The sequence below is a fragment of the Macaca fascicularis genome, chromosome 19 (genome assembly GCF_037993035.2).
Source record: "Macaca fascicularis isolate 582-1 chromosome 19, T2T-MFA8v1.1".
NCBI lineage: Eukaryota > Metazoa > Chordata > Mammalia > Primates > Cercopithecidae > Macaca > Macaca fascicularis.
In genome coordinates, this window is record NC_088393.1 from 63,977,666 (window position 1) to 64,003,558 (window position 25,893).

Sequence of the window (25,893 nt, forward strand, 5' to 3'; positions counted from 1 at the left end):
CATCCCAGCTACTCGAGAGGCTGAGGCAGGAGAATCGCTTGAACCCGGGAGGCGGAGGTTGCAGTGAGCTGAGATCGTGCCATTGCACTCCAGCCTGGGCAACCAGAGTGAAACTCCATCTCAAAAACAAAACAAAACAAAACAAAAAACACTGCGTCTTAGGGGTTTTATAAGTTACTGAATGGTGGCTTAGAGATAGCATAAAATAAACACACAGACTAACCTTGACAGTGGGACTGAAACAAACCTGGCAAAAGCCGAGGGTCTTGCTGTCAGCCACATTAAGAAATCCCTCTGAACTCCTCCTGGACACAAGAACTACTGCTTCTCAAGACCCTGTGGATCACGCACTGTGCCAGTGTGTGAGAAGCTCATGCTTCTCAATCCTTTGTGGTAGTGACGGTCATTAGTTGTCCGGTGAGACCCAGAAGCTCAGTGGCACGCTAAAATCTCACATGGTTACATTGAGGCAGGGCGGGCTTGTGCCGGAAAGACCTGACTCCAGGTGTTACCTATGTGCAAAGGTTAAGGCCATCAGAGACAGACACGCTACCCTCAAGAAGCTTACGTCATAGGGGGTCACAAGCTTTCGTCATCACTAATTGGCTGGGTATGGAAAGATGTCCCTCGAAGGTTGGGCACGGTGGCTCATGCCTGTGATCCCAGCACTTTGGGAGGCCGAGGTGGGTGGATCACCGGAGGGTGGGAGTTTGAGACCAGCCTGATCAACATGGGGAAACCCCGTCTCTACTAAAATTACAAAAAGAAAAGAAAATAGTCAGACGTGGTGGCACATGCCTGTAATCCCAGCTACTTGGGAAGTTGAGGCAGGAGAATCACTTGAACCTGGGAGGTAGAGGTTGTGGTGAGCCAAGATTGTGCCACTGCACTCCAGCCTGGGCAACAAGAGGTTAACTCCATCTGGGAGGGAGTTAAAACTAAGCCAACCTAATAAATGCAGCTGTTTATCAAGCTATAGAATCAAATGTATATGCATATAATAGTATATTATTTGGCATAAAAAGGAATGATGTGACTGGACAAGGTGGCTCACACCTGTGATCCCAGCACTTTGGGAGGCTGAGGCAGGCAGATCGCTTGAACCCAGGAGTTTGAGACCAACCTGGGCAATGTAGCAAGACCCCATGTCTACAAAAATTGAAATCGGCCAGGTGTGGGAGTGAGCACCTGTGGTCTCAGCTACTTGGGAGTCTGAGGCAGGAGGATTGCTTGAGTCCAGGGGGCTTTTGAGGCTGCAGTGAGCCATGATTGTGCCACTGTGCTCCAGCCTGGGTGATAAAACGAGACTGTCTTAAAAAAAAGAATATATTAATACATGCTATAAGATGGATGGACCTTGAAGACACTAGGTTAAGTGAAGGAAACCATCACAAAAGGATACGTATTGAATGATTCCATTCATATAAAATGTCTAGAATCAGCAAATCCATTTAAATACTAAAAGTAGATTAGTGGTTGCCTAGGGCTGGGGTGAATGGGGAAACCTAGAGGGTGAGGACTAAGGGCAGGGATTCTCTGAGGGTGATTAAAACATTCTAAAATTGTAGGGATGGTTATAATCTGAATATTCTCAATCACGATTGCACACTTTCAATACATGAATTGTATGGTTTGTGAAATTTGTTTCCATAAATCTATCACAAAACTCTGGAGAAGGCAATAAGATACATCCATCTGAGGTCAGCATTGTACATATGACTCCAAAGCCCAGAGACAGATTTGCCCAAGGGAGATCAGTCGAGAGAAAGTCTGATTTTTTTTTTTCTAGACTGAGATGTCATCTTTGTGTTAGATCTTTTTTCTTTTTCTATTTCTTTCCTTCTCCACCTCCCCACCCCCGCCCACACACACAGTCTCACTCTGTCACTCAGGCTGGAGTGCAATGGTAGGATCTCAGCTCGCTGCAACCTCTGCCTCCTGGGTTCAAGCGATTCTCCTGTCTCAGCCTCCTGAGTAGCTGGGATTACAGGCACCCGCCTCCACGCCCGGCTAATTTTTGTATTTTTAGTAGACAGGGTTTTGCCGTGTTGGCCAGGCTGGTCTCGAACTCCTGACCTCAGGTGATACACCCACCTCAGCCTCCCAAAGTGCTGAGATTACAGGTTTGAGCTACTGCGCCTGGCCTAGATCTTATAAATTCTATATAACTTCAGATTCTTTCATCTCTTATATGACAAATCTATTTAGTCTAATAGATCAAATGTATTATGATGCTCACAACATAGCTCCTAATGGAAATCCACCCCCACAAGGAAAGCTGTTCCTCCCCTAGTGGCTTTTTTTTTTTTTTTTTTTTTGGGACAGTCTTGCTCTGTCACCCAGGCCGGAGTACAGTGGTGTGATCTTGGCTCACTGCAAGCTCCGCCTCTTGGGTTCATGCCATTCTCCTGCCTCAGCCTCCCATGCAGCTGGGACCACAGGCACCTGCCACCACGCCTGACTAATTTTTTTGTATTTTTAGTTTGGGGGGGGGGGGGGCGGGTTCACCGTGTTAGCCAGGATGGTCTCGATCTCCTGACCTCGTGATCCACCCACCTTGGCCTCCCAAAGTGCTGGGATTACAGGCTTGAGCCACCGCACCTGACTTTTTTTTTTCTTTCCAGATAACTAGATGCAGGTTTACATATCATAAAATCTTAAGAATACAGTTCAAGAATTTGTAAACATGAAATAATCACCACAGTCCAGTCTTAGGACTTTTCTATCACCCAAAAAAAATCCTTCAGGAAAGACAAAAGAACAAGGTGGAGAAAATTGTCCTGTTTTATTTTTGCATAATTTGGAATGATCTTAAAATTACTTTCCCTGAACCTGTTACTGTAGTGAATGACACTGACAGACTTCTTTCTAGTGTTAAATCATTCTTGCTTTTCTGGAATACATGTGACATAAGCAGCATTACTTACCTTTGATACACTTCTGGACACAGTTTGCTGATAAATCACTTCGAATTTGGCATCTGTGTTTGAGTGAACCAGTCTGTAATCTCTTCATATACTTTGCTTGCTTTTTTAAAGTTGAGAGAAAACTCACATATCATAAAATTCATCCTAATACAATTCAGTGTTTTATGTATTAACAAGGTTGTGCCACGATCACTGCTATCGAATTTCGGGACATTTTCATCACCCCAGAAAACCACATACCTATTAGCCGTCATCCCCCCACACCCAAGCCCTGGAAATCAGCCATCTACTTGGTGTCTGTGATTTTTGCCTTTTCTGGACCTTCCATATAAATGAAACCGGATGCTTTGTTGTATTTTGCAACTGGCTTCCTTCATTTAACATAATACCTTAAAGATTTGTGAATATCATAGCCTGTTTCAGGACTTCATAACTTTTTATAACTTTTTATGGCTAAACAGTATTCTTGCCAGGCGCAGTGGCTCACGCCTGTAATCCCAGCACTTTGGGAGGCTGAAGTGGGCAGATCAGGAGATCGAGACCATCCTGGCTAACACGGTGAAACTCCATCTCTAATAAAAATACAAAAAATTAGCCTGGTGTGGGGGCAGGCGCCTGTAGTCCCAGCTACTCGGGAGACTGATGCAGGAGAATGGCGTGAACCCGGGACATGGAGCTTGCAGCAAACCCAGATTGTGCCACTGCACTCCAGCCTGGGTGACAGGGTGAGACTCTGCCTAAAAAAAAAAACAGTATTCCATTTATGTATATAAATATACATAAAACACTTCTTGTTTGTTTATCACATGATGGACTGGACATTTGGGGTTTTTTGTTTGTTTGTTTTTGCCATTATGAGTGATGCAGCTATGGATTCTCACGTGTGTGTTTGTGTAGACGTGTTTTCGATTCAGGGAGGTGTATACCTAGGAGTGGAATTGGTGGGTCATATGGCAACTGTGTTTAACTTTTTGAGGAGCTGCCAAACAGTTTTTCTAAAGTGACTGCACCATTTTGCATCCTCACCAACACCTTAATGAAAGCTACAGTAACATTTGCCCCTCTGTTTTTTATTGTAACTATCCTAGTAGGTATGAAATATGCACTGTGGTTTTGATTTGAATCTCCCTAATTATGTTCAGAATCTTTTCATGTGCTAACTGGCCACTTCTGTGTCTTCAGAGAAATGTATATTCAAATCCTTGGTCCATTTTTAACTTTATTATATTGTTGATTTGCAATAATTTACTAAGGTTCTATCCAGATTATATAGAGACATGATTTAAAATATATATTTCCCTGTTCTCTGGATTGTCTTTTCACACTCCTGATGTCCTTTGAAGCATAGCGGGCTTTAATTTTATGAAGATAAATTTATTTCCTTGATTGATTGTGCTTTTGGTGTTATATCTTTAAAAAATTACTTAACCTGGCTGGGCACGGTGGCTCAAGCCTGTAATCCCAGCACTTTGCGAGGCCAAGGCGGTGGATCATGAGGTCAGGATATCCAGACCATCCTGGCCAACATGGTGGAAACCCCATCTCTACAAAAAATTAGCTGGGCATGGTGGCACATGTCTGTAGTCCTAGCTACTTGAGAGGCTGAGGCAGGGGAATCGCTTGAACCTGGGAGGTGGAGGTTGCAGTGAGCTGAGATTACACCATTGCACTCCAGGCTAGTGACAGAGCAACACTCCATCTCAAAAAGAAAAAAAAAAATTGGGCTTAGCCCAAAATCAGAAGGTTTATACCAATATTTCCTCTTAAGGATTTTGTAGTTACAGCTCTTAAAAACATTTAGGTCTTTAAACATTTTGAGCTAATTTTGTATATGGCATGAAGTAGAGGGCTCAACTTCATCCTTTTGTGTGTAGATAACCAGTTCTCCAGCAATATTTATTGAAAACACTATTCTTTCTCATTGTCTATATTCTTGTCTAAAATCATAGATATGTGGGATTACTTTTAAACTTTCAAGTCTATTCCGTTGATCTCTATATCTGACCTTATACCTGAACCACATTGACTTAATTACTGTTGCCTTATAGTTTTGAACTCAAAGTGTGATTCTCCAACTTGACTTCAAGATAGATTGGCTATTCTGGGTCTCTTGAATTTCCATGTGAATTTTAGTATCAATCAGCTTTAAAATTTCTGCAAAAAAGGTAGCTGGGATTTTGATAAGATTGCATTATGTCATGTAGACTAATATTGGGTATATGACACAGTAACAACATTGTCTTCAACCGATGGACACATGGTGGTCTTTCCATTAATTTAGGGTTTTCTTAATTTTTTTTCTGTTATGTTTGGCTTTCAGGATACAAGTCTCTCATTTGTTAAATTTATTCTGAAATATTTTGTTCATGCTATTATAAGTGGAGTTCTTTTTTTTGTTGTTGTTCGTTTGTTTGACAGAGTTTCGCTCTTGTTGCCAAGGATGGAGTGCAGTGGCGTGATCTCGGCTCATTGCAATCTCTTCCTCCTGGGTTCAAGCAAATTTCCTGCCTCGGCCTTCCAGTAGATGGGATTACAGGCACATGCCACTACACCTGGCTAATTTTTTTTGAATGTGTAGTAGAGATGGGGTTTCACCATGTTGGCCAGGCTGGTCTCAAACCCCTGACCTCAAATGATTCACCTGCCTCAGCCTCCCATAGTGCTGGGATTACAGGCATGAGCCACTGTGCCAGGCCAAGTTGTTCATTTTATTTTGTTTACTGCCAGTGTATAGAAATACTTTTGATTTTGAATAGTCTGATCTTGAATCCAGGGCTTATGTTACTGGCACACTCTGCCCTGGCACTGAGCCAGTGGTTCTGTCCTCTAAACTGGTCAGAAAATATGGCAAGGCTAAGTTTATCTGGGGTGACCAACATCTCTGATTTGAATAATATACATAGTATGTTTGTGTTTCTTCTTCTCCCTTCTCTTTTGCAGGAATTTCACAAGCTAAGCGACAAGAGAGTGCCACAGCGGCAGAGACAAAAGAACAAGGTGAAGGAAATAGATTTATTCATTTGTTGCCCTCCTGGAAGAAAGCTGGGTGAGAGAAGTCCATGCAGTTCAAATGACGGGGAAATCTACTTTCCCTTTCTTCATTCTCATTTGTCTCTGGTGTGTCCCTTCCCTAAGAGATCTTGGGATCAGCACCATGGACAGAACCTTGCATGTTCTCTGATTCTTTCCACTACTGTTTTTTGATTTTTAACTGAAAAATAAGAGTTGTGTATATTTATGGGGTCATGAGGTTTCAGTACATGTATATATTGTAGAATGATCAAATCGGAGTAACTAGCGTATCCATCACCTCAAATATTCTTTGTGCTGAGAAAATTTTATTTATTTTGAGATGGAGTTTTGTTCTTGTGGCCCAGGCTGGAGTGCAATGGCGGGATCCTGGCTCATTGCAACATCTGCCTCCCGGGTTCAAGCGATTCTCCTGCCTCAGCCTCACGAGTAGCTGGGGCTACAGGAGTGCACCACCACACCCGGTTAATTTTGTGTTTTTAGTAGACACGGGGTTTCTGCATGTTGGTCAGGCTCGTCTCGAACTCCCGACCTCGTGTGATCTGCCCGCCTCAGCCTCCCAAAGTGCTGGGATTACCAGCTTGAGCCGCCGCACCCAGCCATGCTGAGAACATTTAAAATCCTCTTTTAGCTATTTTGAAATATACATTGTTATTAACCAGTCACCACTGTTGTGCAGTAGAACACCAGAACTTACTCCTCCTGTCTAGCTGTAACTTTGTACCTGTTGACTAATGTTTTCCACCTTTCCCGGTCCACTCTCTGCCCCACCAGCCTCTGGTAACCACCGTTCCACCTTCCAATTCTGAGTTAGATATTTTTAGGTTCCAAATGTCAGATCCTCTGGTACTTCTCTGTGCCTGGCTTACTTCACTTAACATAATGTCCTCTAGGTTCCTCGACGTTGTAGCAAATGACAGAATTTCCTGTGTGTTTGGGCTGAATAACCCATTGTGTATATATACCACATCTTTTTTGTTTTGTTTTGTTTTGAAAGGGATTCTCGCTCTGTCACCCAGGCTGGAATGCAGTGTCACAATCTCAGCTCACCACAACCTCCACCTCCTGGGTTCACACCATGCTCCTGCCTCAGCCTTCTGAGTAGCTGGGACTACAGGCACCCACTACCATGATGCCCGGCTAATTTTTGTATTTTTAGTAGAGACAGGGTTTCACCGTGTTGGCCAGGATGGTCTCAATCTCTTGACCTGGTGATCCACCCACCTCGGCCTCCCAAAATGCTGGCATTACAGGCGTGAGCCACCGTGTCCGGCCAAAATCCTTTTCATTTCTTCAAGGTCGTTAGTTGTGACCCTCTTTCATTCCCGACTGCAGTAATTTTAGCTGTCTGTTTTTTGTTGTTTTTTGTTTGTTTGTTTGTTTGGTCAGTCTGGGTAAAGGTTTGTCAATTTTGTTCTTTTCAAAGAACAAACTGCTGGGTTTGTTTTCTCTATTGTATTTCCATTCTGTATTTTGTTTACTTCTGTTCTTTATTCCCTTTCTCTGTCCATTTTGGGGTTAGTTTGCTGCTCACTAACCCCAAAAGAGGTTCTTTGCTGCTTTAAGGTGGGAAGTTATGTTATATTTCAGATCTTTCTTGGGCATTTATAGCTATAAATTTTCCTTTATGCATGACTCTATACACTGTAAATACTGCTGTGTTTTGTTTCCACTCATTTCAAAGTATTTAATTCCCTTTTGTTTCCCCGCTTTGACCTATTGAGGATCGTATGGCTTCACTTCCATGTATTTGGAAATTTTCAGATTTTTTTACTGATCTCTAATCTTATTTCATTGTGTTAAGAGAGCATACTTTGTATAATTTCAAAGCACATCAACTTGAAACATGTTTTATGCCTGATATGTCTATCTTGGAGAAGGTCTGTTTGCAGTTGAGAAGGGCATATTTTCTGCTTTTGGGTGGAGCGTTCGCTCGATATCTGCCTCCACTGTTTTCCACGTCGGTACATAGCATTACTATATGCCTGGTCATTTACACCAAAAGCTTCAAGTCATTTCTTTTTCTGGTTTGCTTTTGAGATGGAGTCTCACTCTGTCTCCCAGGATGGAGTGCAGTGGCGCAATTTTGGCTCACTGCAACCTCTGCCTCCCAGGTTTAAGCAATTCTGGTGCCTCGACTTCCTAAGTAGCTGTATTTTTTAATATTTCTTTTCTCCACCTTATATCTAGCAAATCAGAAAATCCCATGGTCTCTACCTGTAATATATGACCCATTTGTTCACAGTTCTTCCCATCTGCTGTATTTAAAGGCATTTCATTTGCATCTCAAACGCAATTCATTTGTACATACAATCCATTTTTCATACAATAACCAAGGTGATCTAAAAATTTACATCTGTAACTTTACTCCCATGCTTAAAAATCCTTAAATGGTTTTTATTCTGTTTGTGATTTTTTGAAAAATAGATAATTTTTCTCTAATTTACAAGACAAAGTCCACCCTAATGATTATTCTTTAAAATGGCAAATCTATTCTCATAGATCCTAAGAGGAATTTGTATTTAGCCTCACATGGTAACTATGTCCTGATAAATATATATAGTGGTTATTCTCAGTCAGTGGTAGCTACTATGTGCCAGAGGCTGTGTTATTACTCTACTAAATCATCTCCACAGCAATTCGACAACATAGGTATAATTTCTTTGCTTTTGTAGATGAACATCCAGAAACATGTAACCCCAGTAATTGATGAAGATCTTACAAGTAGTATATGACAATTCACATTTGAATCCTGTGTCTGACTCAAATCCTTAATTCTTTTTTTAAGAGGCAGAGTTTTGCTATATTGCTGAGACTGCAATGCAGTGGCTATCCACAAGCACAACTGTGGCACACTACAGCCTCAAACTGCTGGGCTCGAGTGATCCTCCTGCCTCAGCCTCCCGAGTAGCTGGGACTACAGGCATGTATCACAACATCTGGCTCTAAGATCCTTAATTCTTAACTGTAGGTTTTACCCCTCATTTAATTTTTGTATTCTTATTAATTTTGAGACAGGGTCTTGCTCTGTCACCCAGGCTGGAGTGCAGTGGCATGATCTCAGCTCACTGCAACCTCTGCCTCCCAGGTTCAAGTGATTCTCCTGCCTCAGCCTCCTGAGTAGCTGGGATTACAGGCACATGTCACCATGCCTAGCTAATTTTTGTATTTTTTTTAGTAGAGACTGGGTTTTATCATATTGGTCAGGCTGGTCTTGAACCCCTAACCTCAGGTGATCTGCCCGCCTCGGCCTCCCAAAGTGCTGCGATTACAGGCATGAGCCACCGTGCCCGACCTACCCCTCATTTTAATAACTTGTGCAAGGCTCTCCAAGGAGAAATGAGCCTGGGACTCTCACCCTCAAGCCTTGAGTTAGTACTCATTGTACTAGCACACTCGGTCTTCTAGCTGAGCCAGTGGTTGCCATGCTTTAAACTGGCCAGAAAACTAAATATGGCATGACTGAGCTTATCTTGGGGGTGTCTGACATATCTGATTTGAATAGTAAACACAAGTATGTTGGAATTCATTCTTCTTTTGCAGAAATTTCACAAGCTATGGAACAAGAAGGTGCCACAGCAGCAGAGACAGAAGCACAAGGTGAGGAAAACAGATTTATTCCTTGGTTGCCCTCCTGGAAGAAAGTTGGGTGAAAGAAGTGTAAGTAGTTTAGTTGCAAGGGTATGTAGTTTAGATTGCCTTTCTTCATTCTCATTTGTCTCTGGTGTCAACCCCTTCCCTTCACGCTCTTGATCGGTCCCATGGATAGAGCTACACAAGTTCACTATGGTTATCTACAGTCAGATACTATGAAGCCAAAATTCTAAAGAACCCATAATTCTAGGGGACTCGAGTCAATCACAACTTTGTTTGATGGATGCTAAATATATGGCCAAGAGTAGTCAAGGGCTTTCTTCAAACTTAAGTGGCAGTAATTATTTTCTTAATTCCTTCTATCAACTAATATGTACATGAACACTTGCCTTTGAAGAATTGTGATGGAATTACAGTGGTAAGAAAAACATGTCTTGCCTTCATGACTTTTTTTTTTTTTTTTGAGAAGGAGTCTCGCTCTGTCACCCAAGCTGGAGTGCAGTGGCCTGATCTTGGCTCACTGAAACCTCTGCCTCCCGGGTTCAAGCGATTCTTCTGCCTCAGACTCCCGAGTAGCTGGGATTACAGGTGCACACCACCGTGCCTGGCTGGTTTTTGTATTTTTAGTAGAGATGGGGTTTCACCATATTCGCCAGGCTGGTCTCGAACTCCTGACCTCGTGATCTGCCCGCGTTGGCCTCCCAAAGTGCTGGGATTACATGTGTGAGCCACCGTGCCCGACCTACCCCTCATTTTAATAACTTGTGCAAGGCTCTCCAAGGAGAAATGAGCCTGGGACTCTCACCCTCAAGCCTTGAATTAGTGCTCATTGTACTAGCACACTCGGTCTTCTAGCTGAGCCAGTGGTTGCCATGCTTTAATCTGGCCAGAAAACTAAATATGGCATGACTGAGCTTATCTTGGGGGTGTCTGACATATCTGATTTGAATAATAAACACAAGTATGTTGGAATTCATTCTTCTTTTGCAGAAATTTCACAAGCTATGGAACAAGAAGGTGCCACAGCAGCAGAGACAGAAGCACAAGGTGAGGAAAACAGATTTATTCCTTGGTTGCCCTCCTGGAAGAAAGTTGGGTGAAAGAAGTGTAAGTAGTTTAGTTGCAAGGGTATGTAGTTTAGATTGCCTTTCTTCATTCTCATTTGTCTCTGGTGTCAACCCCTTCCCTTCACGCTTTTGATCAGTCCCATGGATAGAGCTATGCACGTTTACTGTGATTATCTACAGTCAGATACTATGAAGACAAAATTCTAAAGAACCTATAATTCTAGGGGACTCGAGTCAATCACAACTTTGTTTGATGGATGCTAAACATATGGCCAAGAGTAGTCAAGTGCTTTCTTCAAACTGTTTCCTGATTTTCTTTCTACCCTCTCTGACTTCAGAATGTGGAGGTGACAAATGGGACTACAAGAGTCACGTGGTGACCAAATTCGCTGTGAAGGAGGATGTACGTCGTGGTTTTGAAAAAACTGCTGACTGGCCAGAAATGCAAATGTTGGCTGGTGCTTTTAATTCAGACCAATGGGGCTTCCGGCCTCACACAGTGGTTCTACACGGAAAGTCAGGAATTGGGAAATCAGCTCTGGCCAGAAGGATCGTGCTGTGCTGGGCACAAGGTGGACTCTACCAGGGAATGTTCTCCTACGTCTTCTTCCTCCCCGTTAGAGAGATGCAGCAGCAGAAGGAGAGCAGTGTCGCAGAGTTCATCTCCAGGGAATGGCCAGACGCCCAGGCTCCAGTGACGGAGATCATGTCCCGACCGGAAAGGCTGTTGTTCATCATTGATGGTTTCGATGACCTGGGCTCTGTCCTCAACAGTGACACGAAGCTCTGCAAAGACTGGGCTGAGAAGCAGCCCCCATTCATCCTCATCCAGAGTCTGCTGAGGAAAGTCCTGCTCCCTGAGTCCTTCCTGATGGTCACCGTCAGAGACGTGGGCATGGAGAAGCTCAAGTCGGAGGTCGTGTCTCCCCGTTACCTGTTTGTTAGAGGAATCACCACAGAACAAAGAATCCACTTGCTCCTCGAGCGCGGGATCGGTGAGCATCAGAAGACGCAAGGGTTGCGTGCGATAATGAACAACCGTAAGCTGTTCGACCAGTGTCAGGTCCCTGCCGTGGGCTCTCTGATCTGCGTGGCTCTGCAGCTGCAGGACGTGGTGGGGGAGAGCATCGCCCCCTTCGGCCAAACGCTCACAGGCTTGTATGCCGCTTTTGTGTTTCATCAGCTCACCCCTCGAGGCGTGGCCCGGCGCTGCCTCAATCTGGAGGAGAGAGTTGTCCTGAAGCGTTTCTGCCGTATGGCTGTGGAGGGAGTGTGGAACATGAAGTCTGTGTTTGATGGTGACGACCTCATGGTTCACGGACTCGGGGAGTCTGAACTCCGTACTCTGTTTCACATGAATATCCTTCTCCGAGACAGCCACTGCGAGGAGTTCTACACCTTCTTCCACCTCAGTCTCCAGGACTTCTGTGCCGCCTTGTACTACGTGTTAGAGGGGCTGGAGATCGAGCCGGCTCTCTGCCCTCTGTTCGTTGAGAAGACGAAGAGGTCCATGGAGCTTCAACAAGCAGGCTTCCACATCCACTTGCTTTGGATGAAGCGTTTCTTGTTTGGCCTCGTGAGCGAAGACGTAAGGAGGCCACTGGAGGTCCTGCTGGGCTGTCCCGTTCCCCTAGGGGTGAAACAGAAGCTTCTGCACTGGGTGTCTCTGTTGGGTCAGCAGCCCAACGCTGCCGCCCCGGGAGACACCCTGGATGCCTTCCGTTGTCTTTTCGAGACTCAAGACAAAGAGTTTGTTCGCTCGGCATTAAACGGCTTCCAAGAAGTGTGGCTTCCGATTAATCAGAACCTGGACTTGATAGCATCTTCCTTCTGCCTCCAGCACGGTCCGTATCTGCGGAAAATTCGGGTGGATGTCAAAGGGATCTTCCCAAGAGATGAGTTAGCTGAGGCGTGGCCTGTGGTTCCTCAATGGTGAGTACCGCAGGCAATTTTATCCTATGCCTTGTGCTGAGCTCTGTGTCCCTGCTCCTGGGGCTTGACAGGACTTCCAGGGACTTCAAGGTCCCAGATAATTCTTTCAGGATGAATCGCCCAGATGATGTCCAGCTGGCTAAAATGCCAGGACCCGAATCTGGCTCATTGTCCATACCTGGGAAAGGTCTTTCAAAATTCAGGGCCCTGCCGAAGACTCTAAAGGAAAGGATCTGGGGTTGAAACCCAGGAATATGTGGTTTATTTTATTATTTTTGAGACAGAGTCTCACTCTGTTGCCCAGGCTGGAGTGCAGTGGTATGATCTCGGCTCACTGCAAACTCCACCTCCCAGGCTCAAGTGATTCTTCTGCCTCAGCCTCCTGAGTAGCTGGGACTGCAGGCACACACCACCACACCCAGCTAATTTTTGTAATTTTAGTAGAGATGGGATTTTGCCATGTTGGCCAGGCTGGTCTCGAACTCCTGACCTCAGGTGATCCACCGGCCTCAGCCTCCCAAAGTGCTGGGATTACAGGTGTGAGCAAGCTCCTGTCAATGTGATCACTCGGGTTTGTGGACTGCTTGTTTGGTATGGAGTCCAGGGCCGTGCTGTCCAGTAGAGGGTTCTGTGATGGAAATATGCCATGTGCCTTGTCCAGTAAGACAGCCACCAGCCTCATAAGCCTGTTGAGCATCTGAAATGTGGTAAGTGAGACTGTGGAGGTGAAACTTACCTTACACCATTTCAACTCATTTGTATTTTTTTCTTTTTTTGAGACAGAGTCTCACTGTGTTGCCAAGGCCAGAGTACAGTGGCACAATATCAGCTCACTGCAACCTCTGCCTCCCAGGTTCAAGTGATTCTCTTGACTCAGCCTCCCGAGTAGCTGGGATTGTAGGCGGCACCACCACACCTGGCTAACTTTTCTATTTTTTGTACAGATGGGGTTTCACCATGTTGGCCAGTCTGATCTCAAACTCCTGACCTCAGCCTCCCAAAGTGCTGGGATTACAGGCATAAGGCACCGTGCCTGGCCTCGTTTGTATTTAAATAGTCGCACGTAGCTGATGCTTACTGAATAATGCCGGTCTAGAAAACACACTTTTCTGGACCATCTCAACGTCATCCTATGACCCAGAACACAGCAGCGAAGAATGTGGACAGGCTAGGTGGAAGAGGATTGCTCGAGGCCAGGTTTTTGAGACCAGCCTGGGCAACAAAGTAAGACCCTATCCGTGGACAGGCTGGGTGCAGCGGCTCATAAGTGTAATCCCAGCACTTTGGGAGGACGAGGGAAGAGGATTGCTTGAGGCCAGGTTTTTGAGACCAGCCTGGGCAACAAAGTGAGCCCCTGTCTCTATAAGAAAATTTAAAACTAGCCAGGGTGGAGGTGTGTGCCTGTGGTCCCAGCTCATCAGGAGGCTGAGGCAGGGAGATCACTTGAGCCTAGGAACTGAATGCTTCAGTGAGTTATTATCACACCATTTCACTCCAGCTTAGGTGACAGGGTGAGACCCTGTCCCTGGAAAAAAAAAAATGAATAATAAAAAGAATGTGGGGCCGGGCGCAGTGGCTCAAGCCTGTAATCCCAGCACTTTGGGAGGCCGAGACAGGCGGATCATGAGGTCAGGAGATCGAGACCATCCTGGCTAACACGGTGAAACCCCGTCTCTACTAAAAAAATCCAAAAAAAAAATAGCCGGGAGAGGTGGCGGGCGCCTGTAGTCCCAGCTACTTGGGAGGCTGAGGCAGGAGAATGGCGTAAACCCGGGAGGTGGAGCTTGCAGTGAGCTGAGATCGAGCCACTGCACTCCAGCCTGGGAGACAGAGCGAGACTCCGTCTCAAAAAAAATAAATAAAAATTAAAAAAAATAAAAAGAATGTGGACATACGCTGGTGGTCTAGTTGTTAGGAAAGTTTTTTTTTTTAAAGTGAATGTGGCCACCCATCTGCTAATATGTGAAACCCAGGTCTGCTGCTTCCTGGCAGTGTGACCTTGGGCAAGTTACTCTGCTGCTCTGTGCCTCAGTTTCCCCATCTGTAAAACAGGTCATGGCAGCTACCTATCCAGTTGTCAGGAGACGGTATACACAGCCACAGCACTCAGGAACTGGGCCTGGCACTCACTAACAGATGTCAGCTAATGATACTACCAGAGCTAAATGGAGTGCTGGTGTATATGGTACACTGGGCAAACCTGGTTTTGAATTTTAGCTTTGCCACTAACTAGCCCTGTTGCCATTGGCAATATGGCAGAAATGGCATCAGCCTCATGGGTTTAAAACAGCATCAGATTCTCAAGTGGGGCTGGGCATGGTGACTCATGTCTGTAATCCCTGTACTTTGGGAGGCCGAGGCAGGTGGATCCACCTACTACAAAAATTAGCCGGACATGCTGGTAAGTGCCTGTAATGATAGCTACTAGAGAGGCTGAGGCAGGAGAATTGCTGGAACCCAGGAGGAAGAGGTTGCAGTGAGCTGAGATGATGCCACAGCACTCCAGCCTGGGCAACAGAGTCAGACGCTGTCTTAAAAAAAAAAAAAAAAAAAAAAAAAAAAAAAAAAAGGCCGGGTATGGTGGCTCACTCCTGTAATCCCAGCACTTTGGGAGGCCAAGGCAGGTGGATCACCTGAGGTCGGGAGTTCAAGACCAGCCTGACCAACATGGAGAAACCCTGTCTCTACTAAAAATACAAAATTAGCCAGGCATGGTGGCGCATGCCTGTAATCCCAGCTACTCGGGAGGCTGAGGCAGGAGAATCGCTTGAACCCAGGAGGCGGAGGTTGCGGTGAGCCAAGATTATGCCATTGCACTCCAGCCTGGGCAAAAAGAGTGAAACTCCGTCTCAAAAAAAAAAAAAAAACACCTCACATGAAACAGGTCCAGCACAACACCTGGTGTGTGCTAAGGCCTTGATAACATAGCAGCTACCCTTGGTTAGAAAACAATTAAGTACAGATGCTTGCTTTGTGAGAGGAGCTCATGTCAGTGCAGAAAAAGATCAGCTTGGCCGTTATGTTCTTTCCACAATCAGGGGAGTTACAACCTGGGCAATTTGCCTGTAGATTGACTGAAAATGTACACAGCCACAAGGCTAAGCACTGAGATGGGAAATTTACATGTCATAAAAAATCACAGCTACTTGTGTTCACAAACCTCGTGCTACGCTTACCATTCACTTTTTTCTCTTCTTTTTTTTTTTTTTTAAACAGTCTCCCTCTGTTGCCCCAGACTGGAGTGCGGTGGCGTGATCTCAGCTCACTGCAACCTCCATCTCCTGGGTTCAAGCAATTTTCCTGCCTCAACCTCCTGAGTAACTGAGATTACAGATACACACCACCATGCCCCGCTAATTTTTTGCATATTTAGTAGAGACAGGGTTTCACCATGCTGGCCAGGCTGGTCTCAAACGCCTGACCTCAGGTGATCTGTCCACCTTGGCTTCCCAAAGTGCTGGGATTACATGCGTGAGCCATCACGCCTGGCTGTATTCACCTTTTTCTTTGACAAATAATTGTGTGTATTTATGGGGTACACTGTCATAGCTTGGTACATGTATATACACTGTAGAATAATTAAATCAAAATAATACATCTATTATCTTACTCTCTATAAATTTTTGTAGTGAGACTATTTTAAAATTACCCTTTTAGCAATTTTAAGATACACATTATTAATTACAATCACCCTGCTGTGCAGTATGTCACTAAAACTTATTCCTCCTAACTGAAATTTTGTATCCTTTGACCAACATCTCCTGAGTCCCTCCCTCCCAGTCTCTGGTAACCACCATTTCACTGTTTCTGTGAGGTTCATGTTCTTAGATTCTATGTGTAAGGAAGATCAGGCAGTATGTGTCCTTCTGTGTGCCTGGCTTGTTTCACTTAATGTCCTCCAGGGTCATCTATTCACTTTTTTTTTTTTTTTTTGAGACAGAGTCTTGCTCTGTCACCCAGGCTGGAATGCAGTGGCAAGATCTTGGCTCACTGCAATATCTGCCTCCTGGGTTCAAGCAGTTCTGCCTCAGCCTCCTGGGTAGCTGGAATACAGTTGCCCACCACCACACCCGGCTAACTTTTGTATTTTTAGTAGAGACGGGGTTTCACCATGTTGGTCAGGCTGGTCTCAAACTCCTGACCTTGTGATCCTCCCGCCTCAGCCTCCCAAAGTGCTGGGATGACAGGCGTGAGCCACCGCTCCCGGCCTCTGTTTCTTTTATTCTTCAGGGCAAACCCATGAGGTTAGCTCTCTGTTCACACACGTGGGAAGGTACAAACTCAGACAGGAGATGATTGCCAGTGGACGGGAGACTAATGGCTCCAATTTTTAGGTGGACAATACAATATTAACTACAGGCACGACATTGTACAGCAGATCTCTAGAACTTTTTCATCTCACATAACTGACACTTCACAGCCACGGAACAATAATCTCCATCTCCCCGGCTCTCCAGTCACCTGGCAGCCTCCATTCTATTTTCTGTAATTGTAGATATTTCAAAGTAGAATCATGAGCCGAGTGTGGTGGTGGCTCACACCTGTCATCCCAGCACTTTGGGAGGCCGAGGCAGGCAGATCACCTGAGGTCAGGAGTTGGAGACCGGCCTGACCAACATGGTGAAACCCCGTCTCTACTGAAAATACAGAAGTTGGCTGGGCGTGGTGGTGGGCACCTGTAATCTCAGCTACTTGGGAGGCTGAGGCAGGAAAATCACTTGAACTTGGGAGGCAGAGGTTGCAGTGAGCCAAGATCATGCCACTGCATTCCAGCTTGGGCGACAGAGACTCCGTCTCCAAAACAAAGTAGAATCATGCAGTGTTTTTCCTTCTGTGACTGGTATAGCTCACCTAACACAATATCCTCCAGGTTCATCCACGCTGTCAAAAACGGTAGAATGTCTTCCTTTAAGGATCAGTAATACTCTGTTTACGTATGTATAGCATGTTTTTGTTTTTTTGTTTTTGTTTTTTTGAGATGGAGTTTCCCTCTTGTTGCCCAGGCTGGAGTGCAATGGCGCGGTCTCGGCCCACCGCAACCTCTGCCTCCCAGGTGCAAGCGATTCTCCTGCCTCAGCCTCCCGAGGAGCTGGGATTATACACATGAACCACCATGCCTGGCTAATTTTGTATTTTTAGTAGAGACGGGGTTTCTCCACGTTGAGGCTGGTCTCCAACTCCTGACCTCAGGTGATCTGCCCGCCTCGGCCTCACAAAGTGCTGAGATGACAGGCGTGAGCCACCGCGCCTGGCCATATCACATGTTGTTTATCTGTTCATCCATGGATGGACATGTAAGTTTTCCACATCTGAGCTGTTATGAATAATGTCAGAGTGAGCGCGGGAGACCAAATACCTCTTCTGCATCCTGACCTCAGTTCTCCTGGGCTTACACCCAGAGATAGGATTGCTAGGTCCTACAGTAGCTCTATTTTAATATTTTTTAAGGAACCTCTGTGCTGTTTTCCAAAGCTGTTGCACAGTTTTACGTTCAAGTGGAGCTGGAATTGAAGCAAAGACCTGATGTAGGGCCAGGCACGGTGGCTCGCACCTGTAATCTCAGCACTTTGGGAGGCCGAGGCAGGGGCAGGTCATGAGATCAGGAGTTTGAGACCAGTCTGGCCAACATGGTGAAACCCCATCTCTATTAAAAATGCAAAAATTAGCTGCATATGGTGGAGGGCGCCTGTAGTCCCAGCTACTCGGGAGGCTGAGGCAGGAGAATCGCTTGAACCCGGGAGGCAGAAGTTGCAGTGAGCTGAGATCATGCCACTGCACTGCAGCCTGGTGACAGAGTGAGACTCCATCTCAAAAAAAAAAAAAAAAAAGATCTGACTCAGGAGCTGGCAGTTCCTAGTCATGCCTGCATACCCCCTCGGGTATCAATATATCCAGGAGGCAGGGTGGACGCAGGGCTAGTCGTGCAAAGCGTGATGGCAGCCACTAAGTTGCCTCAGAGTCTCTAAAGCTGCCCCGGTCTCACCTCGGTAGCTCAGTCCCTCTCCTCCGACATGTTGCCACGATTGTTCCCCTTAAACTCCATCCCACAAGCCCATATTTCTGTCCCCCCCAACATAGGATGTGCCTTGATAGCTCTGTCCCTCTCTGACATGTTACCACAATTGCTCATATTAAACTCCATCCCACGAGCCCCTGTTTCTATCCCCTGATGTAGGATGCGGGGTAAGACCCTCATGGAGGATCAGTGGGAAGATTTCTGCTCTGTGCTCAGCACCCACCCCAACCTGCGGCAGCTGGACCTGGGCAGCAGCATCCTGACAGAGCGGGCCATGAAGACCCTTTGTGCCAAGCTGAGGCATCCCACCTGCAAGATACAGACCCTGAGGTAAGGCTGCCCACCCCCTGTGAGAGAATCCCTTCCCATGACTCTGTCCCAGCTCTCCCCTACCTCCTGAGAGGAGACCCATCTGAAACCCCTCAAGCTCAGCCTGAGGGCATCAGTGCCACCCAAGGTGTAGGAACCAAGTTCCCAAAAGCACAGAGTGGGGAGTTGCTAAAGACCTTGTGATCGGCCGGGCGCAGTGGCTCACGCCTGTAATCCCAGCATTTTGGGAGGCTGAGGCGGGAGGATCACAAGGTTAGGAGTTCGAGACCAGCCCGGCCAACATGGTGAAACCCCAGCTCTACTAAAAATAAAAAAAAAAATTAGTAGGGCATGGTGGTACGTGCCTGTAATCCCAGCTACTTGAGAGGCTGAGGCAAGGGAATTGCTTGAACCAGTGAGGTGGAGGTTACAGTGAGCCAAAATTGCGCCACTGCGCTCCAGCCTGGGCAACAGAGCAAGACTCTATCTCAAACAAAACAAACAAAAACCTTGTGTTACTGAAGCAGGTTCCTTGACACCAGGTTTGGACGGGTTTGGATGGATTAAGCTCTTCAAGGCAGGGATTGTTAATACTGCTTCATACGCTATTCCCAGTAGCTGGCCCATCACAGGCACTCAGGTATTCGTTGCTTTACAAGGAAATACAATTAGAAATTTGCAAGTTAGAATGGGAGAAGGATGGGAAGGATAAGTGAGGTCACAACAAAACGTCACCAGTGTCACATGCATCTCCCGTTTCCCGTCTCCTGCAGGTTTAGGAACGCACAGATTGCCTCTGGTCTGCAGCACCTCTGGAGAACCCTCATTGCCAACCGTAACCTAAGATCCCTCAATTTGGGAGGCACCCACCTGAAGGAAGAGGATGTAAGGATGGCGTGTGAAGCCTTAAAACACCCAAAATGTTTGTTGGAGTCTTTGAGGTGCGTCTCTGGTAGGGCTTTTGCCTTTTGTTTCTTCGTTTTTGCTTTTGTTGGAAATAATTACAGAAAGAGGCAAAAATTAAAGAGCTGAAAAAGTTTTGGTGGTGGATGGGGGTGATGGTTGCAGGAGTTTAATGCCACTGAATTGCACACCTAAATAATTAAAATAGTCCATTTTCGGTTATAAATACTTTATCACAATAAAAAAAACCCTCAAAGTTTCATTTAAAAATTTTTATGCTTGGGAGGCCGAGGCGGGGACAGATCACAAGGTCAAGAGATCAAGATCATCCTGGCTAACACGGTGAAACCTCGTCTCTACTAAAAATACAAAAAAAAAATTAGCCGGGCGTGGTGGCGGGTGCCTGTAGTCCCAGCTAATCAGGAGGCTAAGGCAGGAGAATGGCCTGAACCTAGGAAGCAGAGCTTGCAGTGAGCCGAGAGGGCACCACTGCACTCCAGCCTGGGTGACAGAGCGAGATTCCATCTCAAAAGAAAAAGAAAAAGAAAAAAATTATGCAGAGGCAAGGTCTCGTTCGGTTGCCCAGTCTGGTCTGTTTTTTTGTTTGTTTGTTTGTTTGTTTGTTTTTGAGACGGAGTCTCGCTCTGTTGCCCAGGCTGGAGTGCAGTGGTGCGATCTCGGCTCACTGCAAGCTCTGCCTACCCGGTTCATGCCATTCTCCTGCCTGAGCCTCCCGAGTAGCTGGGACTACAGGTGCCCGCCACCACGACCGGCTCATTTTTTGTATTTTTCTTTTTTTTTTTTTTTTTAGTAGAGACACAGGGTTTCACCATATTAGCCAGGATGGTCTTGATCTCCTGACCTCATGATCCGTGCACCTCAGCCTCCCAAGGTGCTGGGATTACAGGCGTGAGCCACCATGCCCGGCCTTGACAATGCTCTTACAGTGAAATCAGTGTGGTATGTCGTCGCCTGAGACGGGCTTTGCTCCGTCAGTGCTTGAGATCCACCCAAGCAGTCAAGTGTTCGACATTTTCTTCCTTTCTCTTGGCGACAGCCATTCGATGCTATGAAGTACTGCAGTTGAACCATTCCCCTGTCCAGGGACACGTTGGTTGGTTGGTTGGTTCCGGTTTGGGGCTCTCACTGTGGTTTGCAAGTCCTGGGAAGGTGGTTTGTTCATTAGATTAGCTTGGTCTAGAGATACAACTATTTAATGTTTATGTAGTATTCTTTTCCTTTTTTCTTTTCCTTTTTTTTTTTTTTTTTTTTTGAGACTGAATCTAGCTCAGTTGCTCAGGTTGGTGTGCAGTGGTGTGATCTCAGCTCACTGCAACCTCTGCCTCCCGGGTTCAAGTGATTCTCCTGCCTCAGCCTCCCGAGTAGCTGGGATTACAGGCGTGCCACCACCACACTTGGCTAATTTTTGTATTTTTAGTAGAGATGGGGGTTTTACCATGTTGGCCAGGCTGGACTCGAACTTCTGACCTGAAGTGATCCACCTGCTGCACCCTCCCAAATATTCTGAGACAGACAAGTACAAGCCCTGCTTTGAGCTTTGTTAGTTGGCACATCAACTAACATCAAAGAATAATAAGAATTTGCTTTGCACCGTGTGTGTTTGCCTGGTAGCCAAGGAACTGTACTTTAAAAAGATGTAACCCAGGGAAATTGGCCAAAGCATAGACATCGTCTCAGGACGGAAATGCTGTGCCTGACCTCACGTGGGGTTTATCTGGGAACAGATTGGAGGAAGCTACATGCTCACTCTTTTGCTCACTCTGCACCACAAGTGCAGAGAGCTGGAGCTTGGATTCAAAGAATAAATATACACGTTGTCAGAAAAGATGGATCTAGGCTATTTGGGGCCAAGAAAGGAAAAAGCATTGAAGTCACTTAGGTCCAGTTTCCTGGAAGTCTAATGAATTTCCCTTCTCATAACACACAGGGGCAGGGGTATTGTTCTATTCTCTTCACTCCTGTAGCCCCAGAACCTAGAACTGCTCTATTCCCAACACTTGGCCCGTATTCCCCAAAGTATTTATTGTACAGAGGGATGGGATGATGAGCTAAGTCTCTAAACGGTAGACTTTGACATTGAAAGATGGATTGGGCCACATTGTGAAGGGTTTCCATTCACTGTCACGTTGAGGAGTTGGAACTTTCCTTTATTCAATAATGACAGATGCTTGATTCTGTGTGTAGTACTACGACAAGTTCCTGGGATGTGCTGATGAATGAAACGAGATTCCTGCTCTCCTGATGCTCACAGGCCAGCACAGGGAGAACAAAACAAGACAGAAAGAATGATGTGTGCACACATGGCAGGAGCATGTGTAGGCTTGGAGAGCTCTAAAAGTTCTGCCTAAAATTCAACACAGGCCAGGCACAGTGGTTCACGCCTGTAATCCCAGCACCTTGGGAGGCTGAGGCAGGTGGATCACCTGAGGTCGGGTGTTCAAAACCAGACTTGCCAACATGGTGAAACCCCGTCTCTACTAAAAATACAAAAATTAGCCAGGTGTGGTGGAGGACACCTGTAATCCCAGCTACTCGGGAGGTTGAGGCAGGAGACTTGCTTGAACCCGGGAGGCGGAGGTTACAGTGAGCCAAGACTGAGCCACTGCGCTCCAGCCTGGGTGACGAGAGCAAGACCCTGTCTCAAAAAAAAATAATAATAAAAGGCTGGGGTGCGTTGCTATGAATGTTGAAACAAGGGAGGGAGGTGGGGCAGGCACTGTTTAAGGTGTGGCTTACCCGAAAGGCGACCTTCAAGAGACATGAACGAGAACATGAGCCCCATGAAGACCTGAGGGAGGGGGAAGGAGGGGAGGTTGCAATGGAAGGAATAGCAAATTTTCAGGCCCAGAGGCAGGAGCAGACAGAGTCCGAGGACCAGGAAAATGGCCAGTGCCACTGGCGTGTGCTGAGTAGAGGGGAAATGGGCTGCTTTGGGCGAGAGCTGCGATTGCTTCATGCTGCCTGTCTCTGCAGGCTGGATCGCTGTGGATTGACCCACACCTGTTACCTGAAGATCTCCCAAATCCTTACGGCCTCTCCCAGCCTGAAGTCTCTGAGCCTGGCAGGAAATGAGGTGACAGACCAGGGAGTGACGCCTCTCAGTGATGCCTTGAGGGTCTCCCAGTGCGCCCTGCAGAAGCTGACGTGAGTGCCACTTCCTTTCCACCGGGATTATGGTAACTTCGATTCTCCAGTCATGGTGGGAGGGGAATGAGCAGATGCACAAACAGGGTGAGGAAGGAAGTTGGGACCTCCCGAGACTGCCCCCAGAGTCAGGGCGTAAGAGTGACCTGATAAACATCTGTTCTTGCCGCCAAACTCTAAAGGGGAGATACAAGGTGGAAGCGGGAATCAGTCAGATGGAAATTGAATAATGATCTTCCCTCCTGATAAAGCTCTCTTGGGCGTGAGGCTTATGTGTGCAGCTTACACTGTGGGTTAGTGAGTGCTTGTCCCCATGACTGGAGAGAGATGCCCGCCCACTCAGTCACTCAACGTGGGTGGGGGTCAGGCTCCCCTCTGCCTGGTAAAGTCCAGGCCAGAGCTCATGCATTCTGGGCTTCTGGGCACAGAGAGGCTCAAAAAGGAGGGTCCCAAAATCCCAATCCCACCTCCTCCTCTGGAGACAAGGGAGCCCAGAGCAGGGATGAGCCCAGGCCTGTGGTGTTCTAGCAGAAATGCCTCCAAGTGGAAATGCGAGGGGCGGCAGTTCCGCACCCTGACGCCTAAAGGGATATCACCTTTTTCCTTTTCCGTGTCAGAGTTTTGCTGTTGCCCAGGCTGAGTGCAGTGGTAAGATCCTAGCTCACTGCAGCCTCGACCTCTTGGGCCCAAGCGATCCTCCTGCCTTGTCCTCCCGAAGTTCTAGGACTACAGGTGTGAGTAGTGCCTGGCCCAAAGGACATGACTTGCTTACTGATAACTGATCTAGGGAGGGGGAGGAGAAGCAGCAGCAGAGTTACAGCACCCACTATTCAGTGCTCACTGAGCTGTGCCAAGCACTGCGCTAAAATCCCTCCAACCCTTCCTCGCTGAGTTCTCAGAACAGGTCTACGGAACAGGTGCTGTTGATAACCCAGTTGACAGATGACACAGCTTCGGAAAGGCTGTGTCACTTGTCCCACAGTTGGATGGTGCTTGGATGGTGATGCCGGGAGTCAAGGGTGGGTCTGATTCAGCTGAGCCGCCCAGTGTGGCAGCCAGTATCCACATGTGGCCAGCCAAATCTAAGTTAAATGGGGACGTCAGTTTCCTCATCACACTAGACCCATGTCAAGAACTCAGTACCCATGTGGGGCTAGCAGCTCCCATTCGGGACAGCACAGCTCTAGGTGACCTTTAATCTTAGCTGGATGGCAGTGCTGGTGTCACCAATGAGACATCCAGGCTTAGAGGGTGACGGCGTGAGGCCCCATCACACCCTGAGCTCTCAGTCTTGGGTGTCATATTCTCAACGGGAAGGGGCTTTCACTCCATGTAGCAGACTGTGTCTGGAATCACTTCAGTGCTACATAAAAAGCTGCTTAAATGGCCAGGTGTGGTGGCTCACGCCTGTAATCCCAGTGCTTTGGGAGGCTGAGGCGGGCGGATCACCTGAGGTCAGCAGTTCAAGACCAGCCTGGCCAATGTGGTGAAACCCCATCTCTACTAAAAATACAAAAAAATTAGTTGGGCGTGGTGGAGGGCACCTGTAATCCCAGCTACTCAGGAGGCTGAGGCAGGAGACTGCTTGAACCCAGGAGGCAGAGGTTGCAGTGAGCCAAGGTCATGCCATTGCACTCCAGCCTGGGCAACAAGAGTGAAACTCCGCCTCAAAAAAAAAAAAAAAAAAAAACTTTCTAAGCTTTAAAAAAGCAGACAGAGTATGTAGTTTATGTCTCAGGGTCATGATGTGTTAAATGTACTGTTTTGGGGGGTGGTCTTGCTCTCTGTTTACCCAGCTGGACTACAGTGGCACAATCACAGCTCACTGCAGCCTCTACCTCCCAGGCTCCAGGGATCCTCCTGCCTCAGTTTCCCAAGTAGCTGGGACTACATGCACATCCCACCATGCCCGGCTAATTTTTTTAGAGACAGGGTCTTGCTATGTTGCCCAGGCTGGTCTCAAACTCATGGGCTCAAGCAGTCCTCCCGCCTCAGCCTCTCAAAGTGCTGGGATTACAAACATATAAGCCATGGTGCCTGGCCTAAGTGTACTTTCAAATTGGAAAAATTGGCGCGGTACAGTGGCTCACGACTGTAATCCCAACACTTTGGGAGGCCAAGGCAGGTGGATCACTTGAGGTCAGGAGTGCGAGACCAGCTTCAAGACCAGCATGACCAACACAGTTAAACTCTGTCTCTACTAGAAATACAAAAATTTGCCAGACATGCTGGTGCATGCCTATGATCCCAGCTACTCAGGAGGCTGAGGCAGCAGGAGAATCATTTGAACCTGAGAGGCAGGGATTGCAGTGAGCTGAGATCATGCCACTGCACTCCAGCCTGGGCAACAGAGTGAGATTCTGCCTCAAATAAATAAAAATAAATAAGTAAATAATTGGAAAAATTACTCATTTTGGTAAAGCCTTACATCATGGCCATGTGGGGACCGGAAATGGCCGAGGATCGAGCAGACCCAGGTTGCCCAGCCATTCCCCGTTGTGACTGGCAGATCTAATCACCCACGATACTTAAGAGTATTTTCTTGGGACTGATACACTGGAGTTGAGTTTGCAAGTCGAAGGCACAGAGGATGTGACTTCACCATATTTCTGCAAGGACATGCCAACTGTGGGGGTGATACGTCTTTCCCCTCTTTGCGAAGGAGGGGGAGAGATGGAACTTGAAGAAGGCACCTCATCATGTCCTCTCTGGGGCGCTCTCCTTGCAGACTGGAGGACTGTGGCATCACGGACACGGGTTGCCAGAGTCTGGCCTCAGCCCTCGTCAGCAACCGGAGCTTGACACACCTGTGCCTATCCAACAACGACCTGGGGAACGAAGGTGTGAATCTGCTGTGTCGATCCATGAGGCTTCCCCACTGTAGTCTGCGGAGACTGATGTGAGTCTGGCTTGCTCCCCTGTGAGGACTTCCTAGCTTTCTAACATAGTG

General features: G+C 46.8%; 1 protein-coding gene across 2 annotated transcripts in view; it reads left to right on the plus strand.

Annotated features, from left to right (window-relative positions):
• Positions 1-25,893, plus strand: part of NLRP5 (NLR family pyrin domain containing 5) — a 69,496-nt gene that overhangs the window by 21,564 nt on the left and 22,039 nt on the right. Inside the window, exons 4-12 of one of the 2 annotated variants that reach the window (XM_074024834.1) lie at positions 5,868-5,924; positions 8,746-8,880; positions 9,501-9,557; positions 10,542-10,598; positions 10,957-12,550; positions 18,726-18,896; positions 19,649-19,816; positions 22,773-22,943; positions 25,672-25,842. In XM_074024834.1, the coding sequence (XP_073880935.1) occupies positions 5,868-5,924; positions 8,746-8,880; positions 9,501-9,557; positions 10,542-10,598; positions 10,957-12,550; positions 18,726-18,896; positions 19,649-19,816; positions 22,773-22,943; positions 25,672-25,842 (2,581 nt within the window). The remainder of the gene's footprint in view (positions 1-5,867; positions 5,925-8,745; positions 8,881-9,500; positions 9,558-10,541; positions 10,599-10,956; positions 12,551-18,725; positions 18,897-19,648; positions 19,817-22,772; positions 22,944-25,671; positions 25,843-25,893) is intronic. The other variant, XM_045380353.3, reaches the window with a different exon arrangement.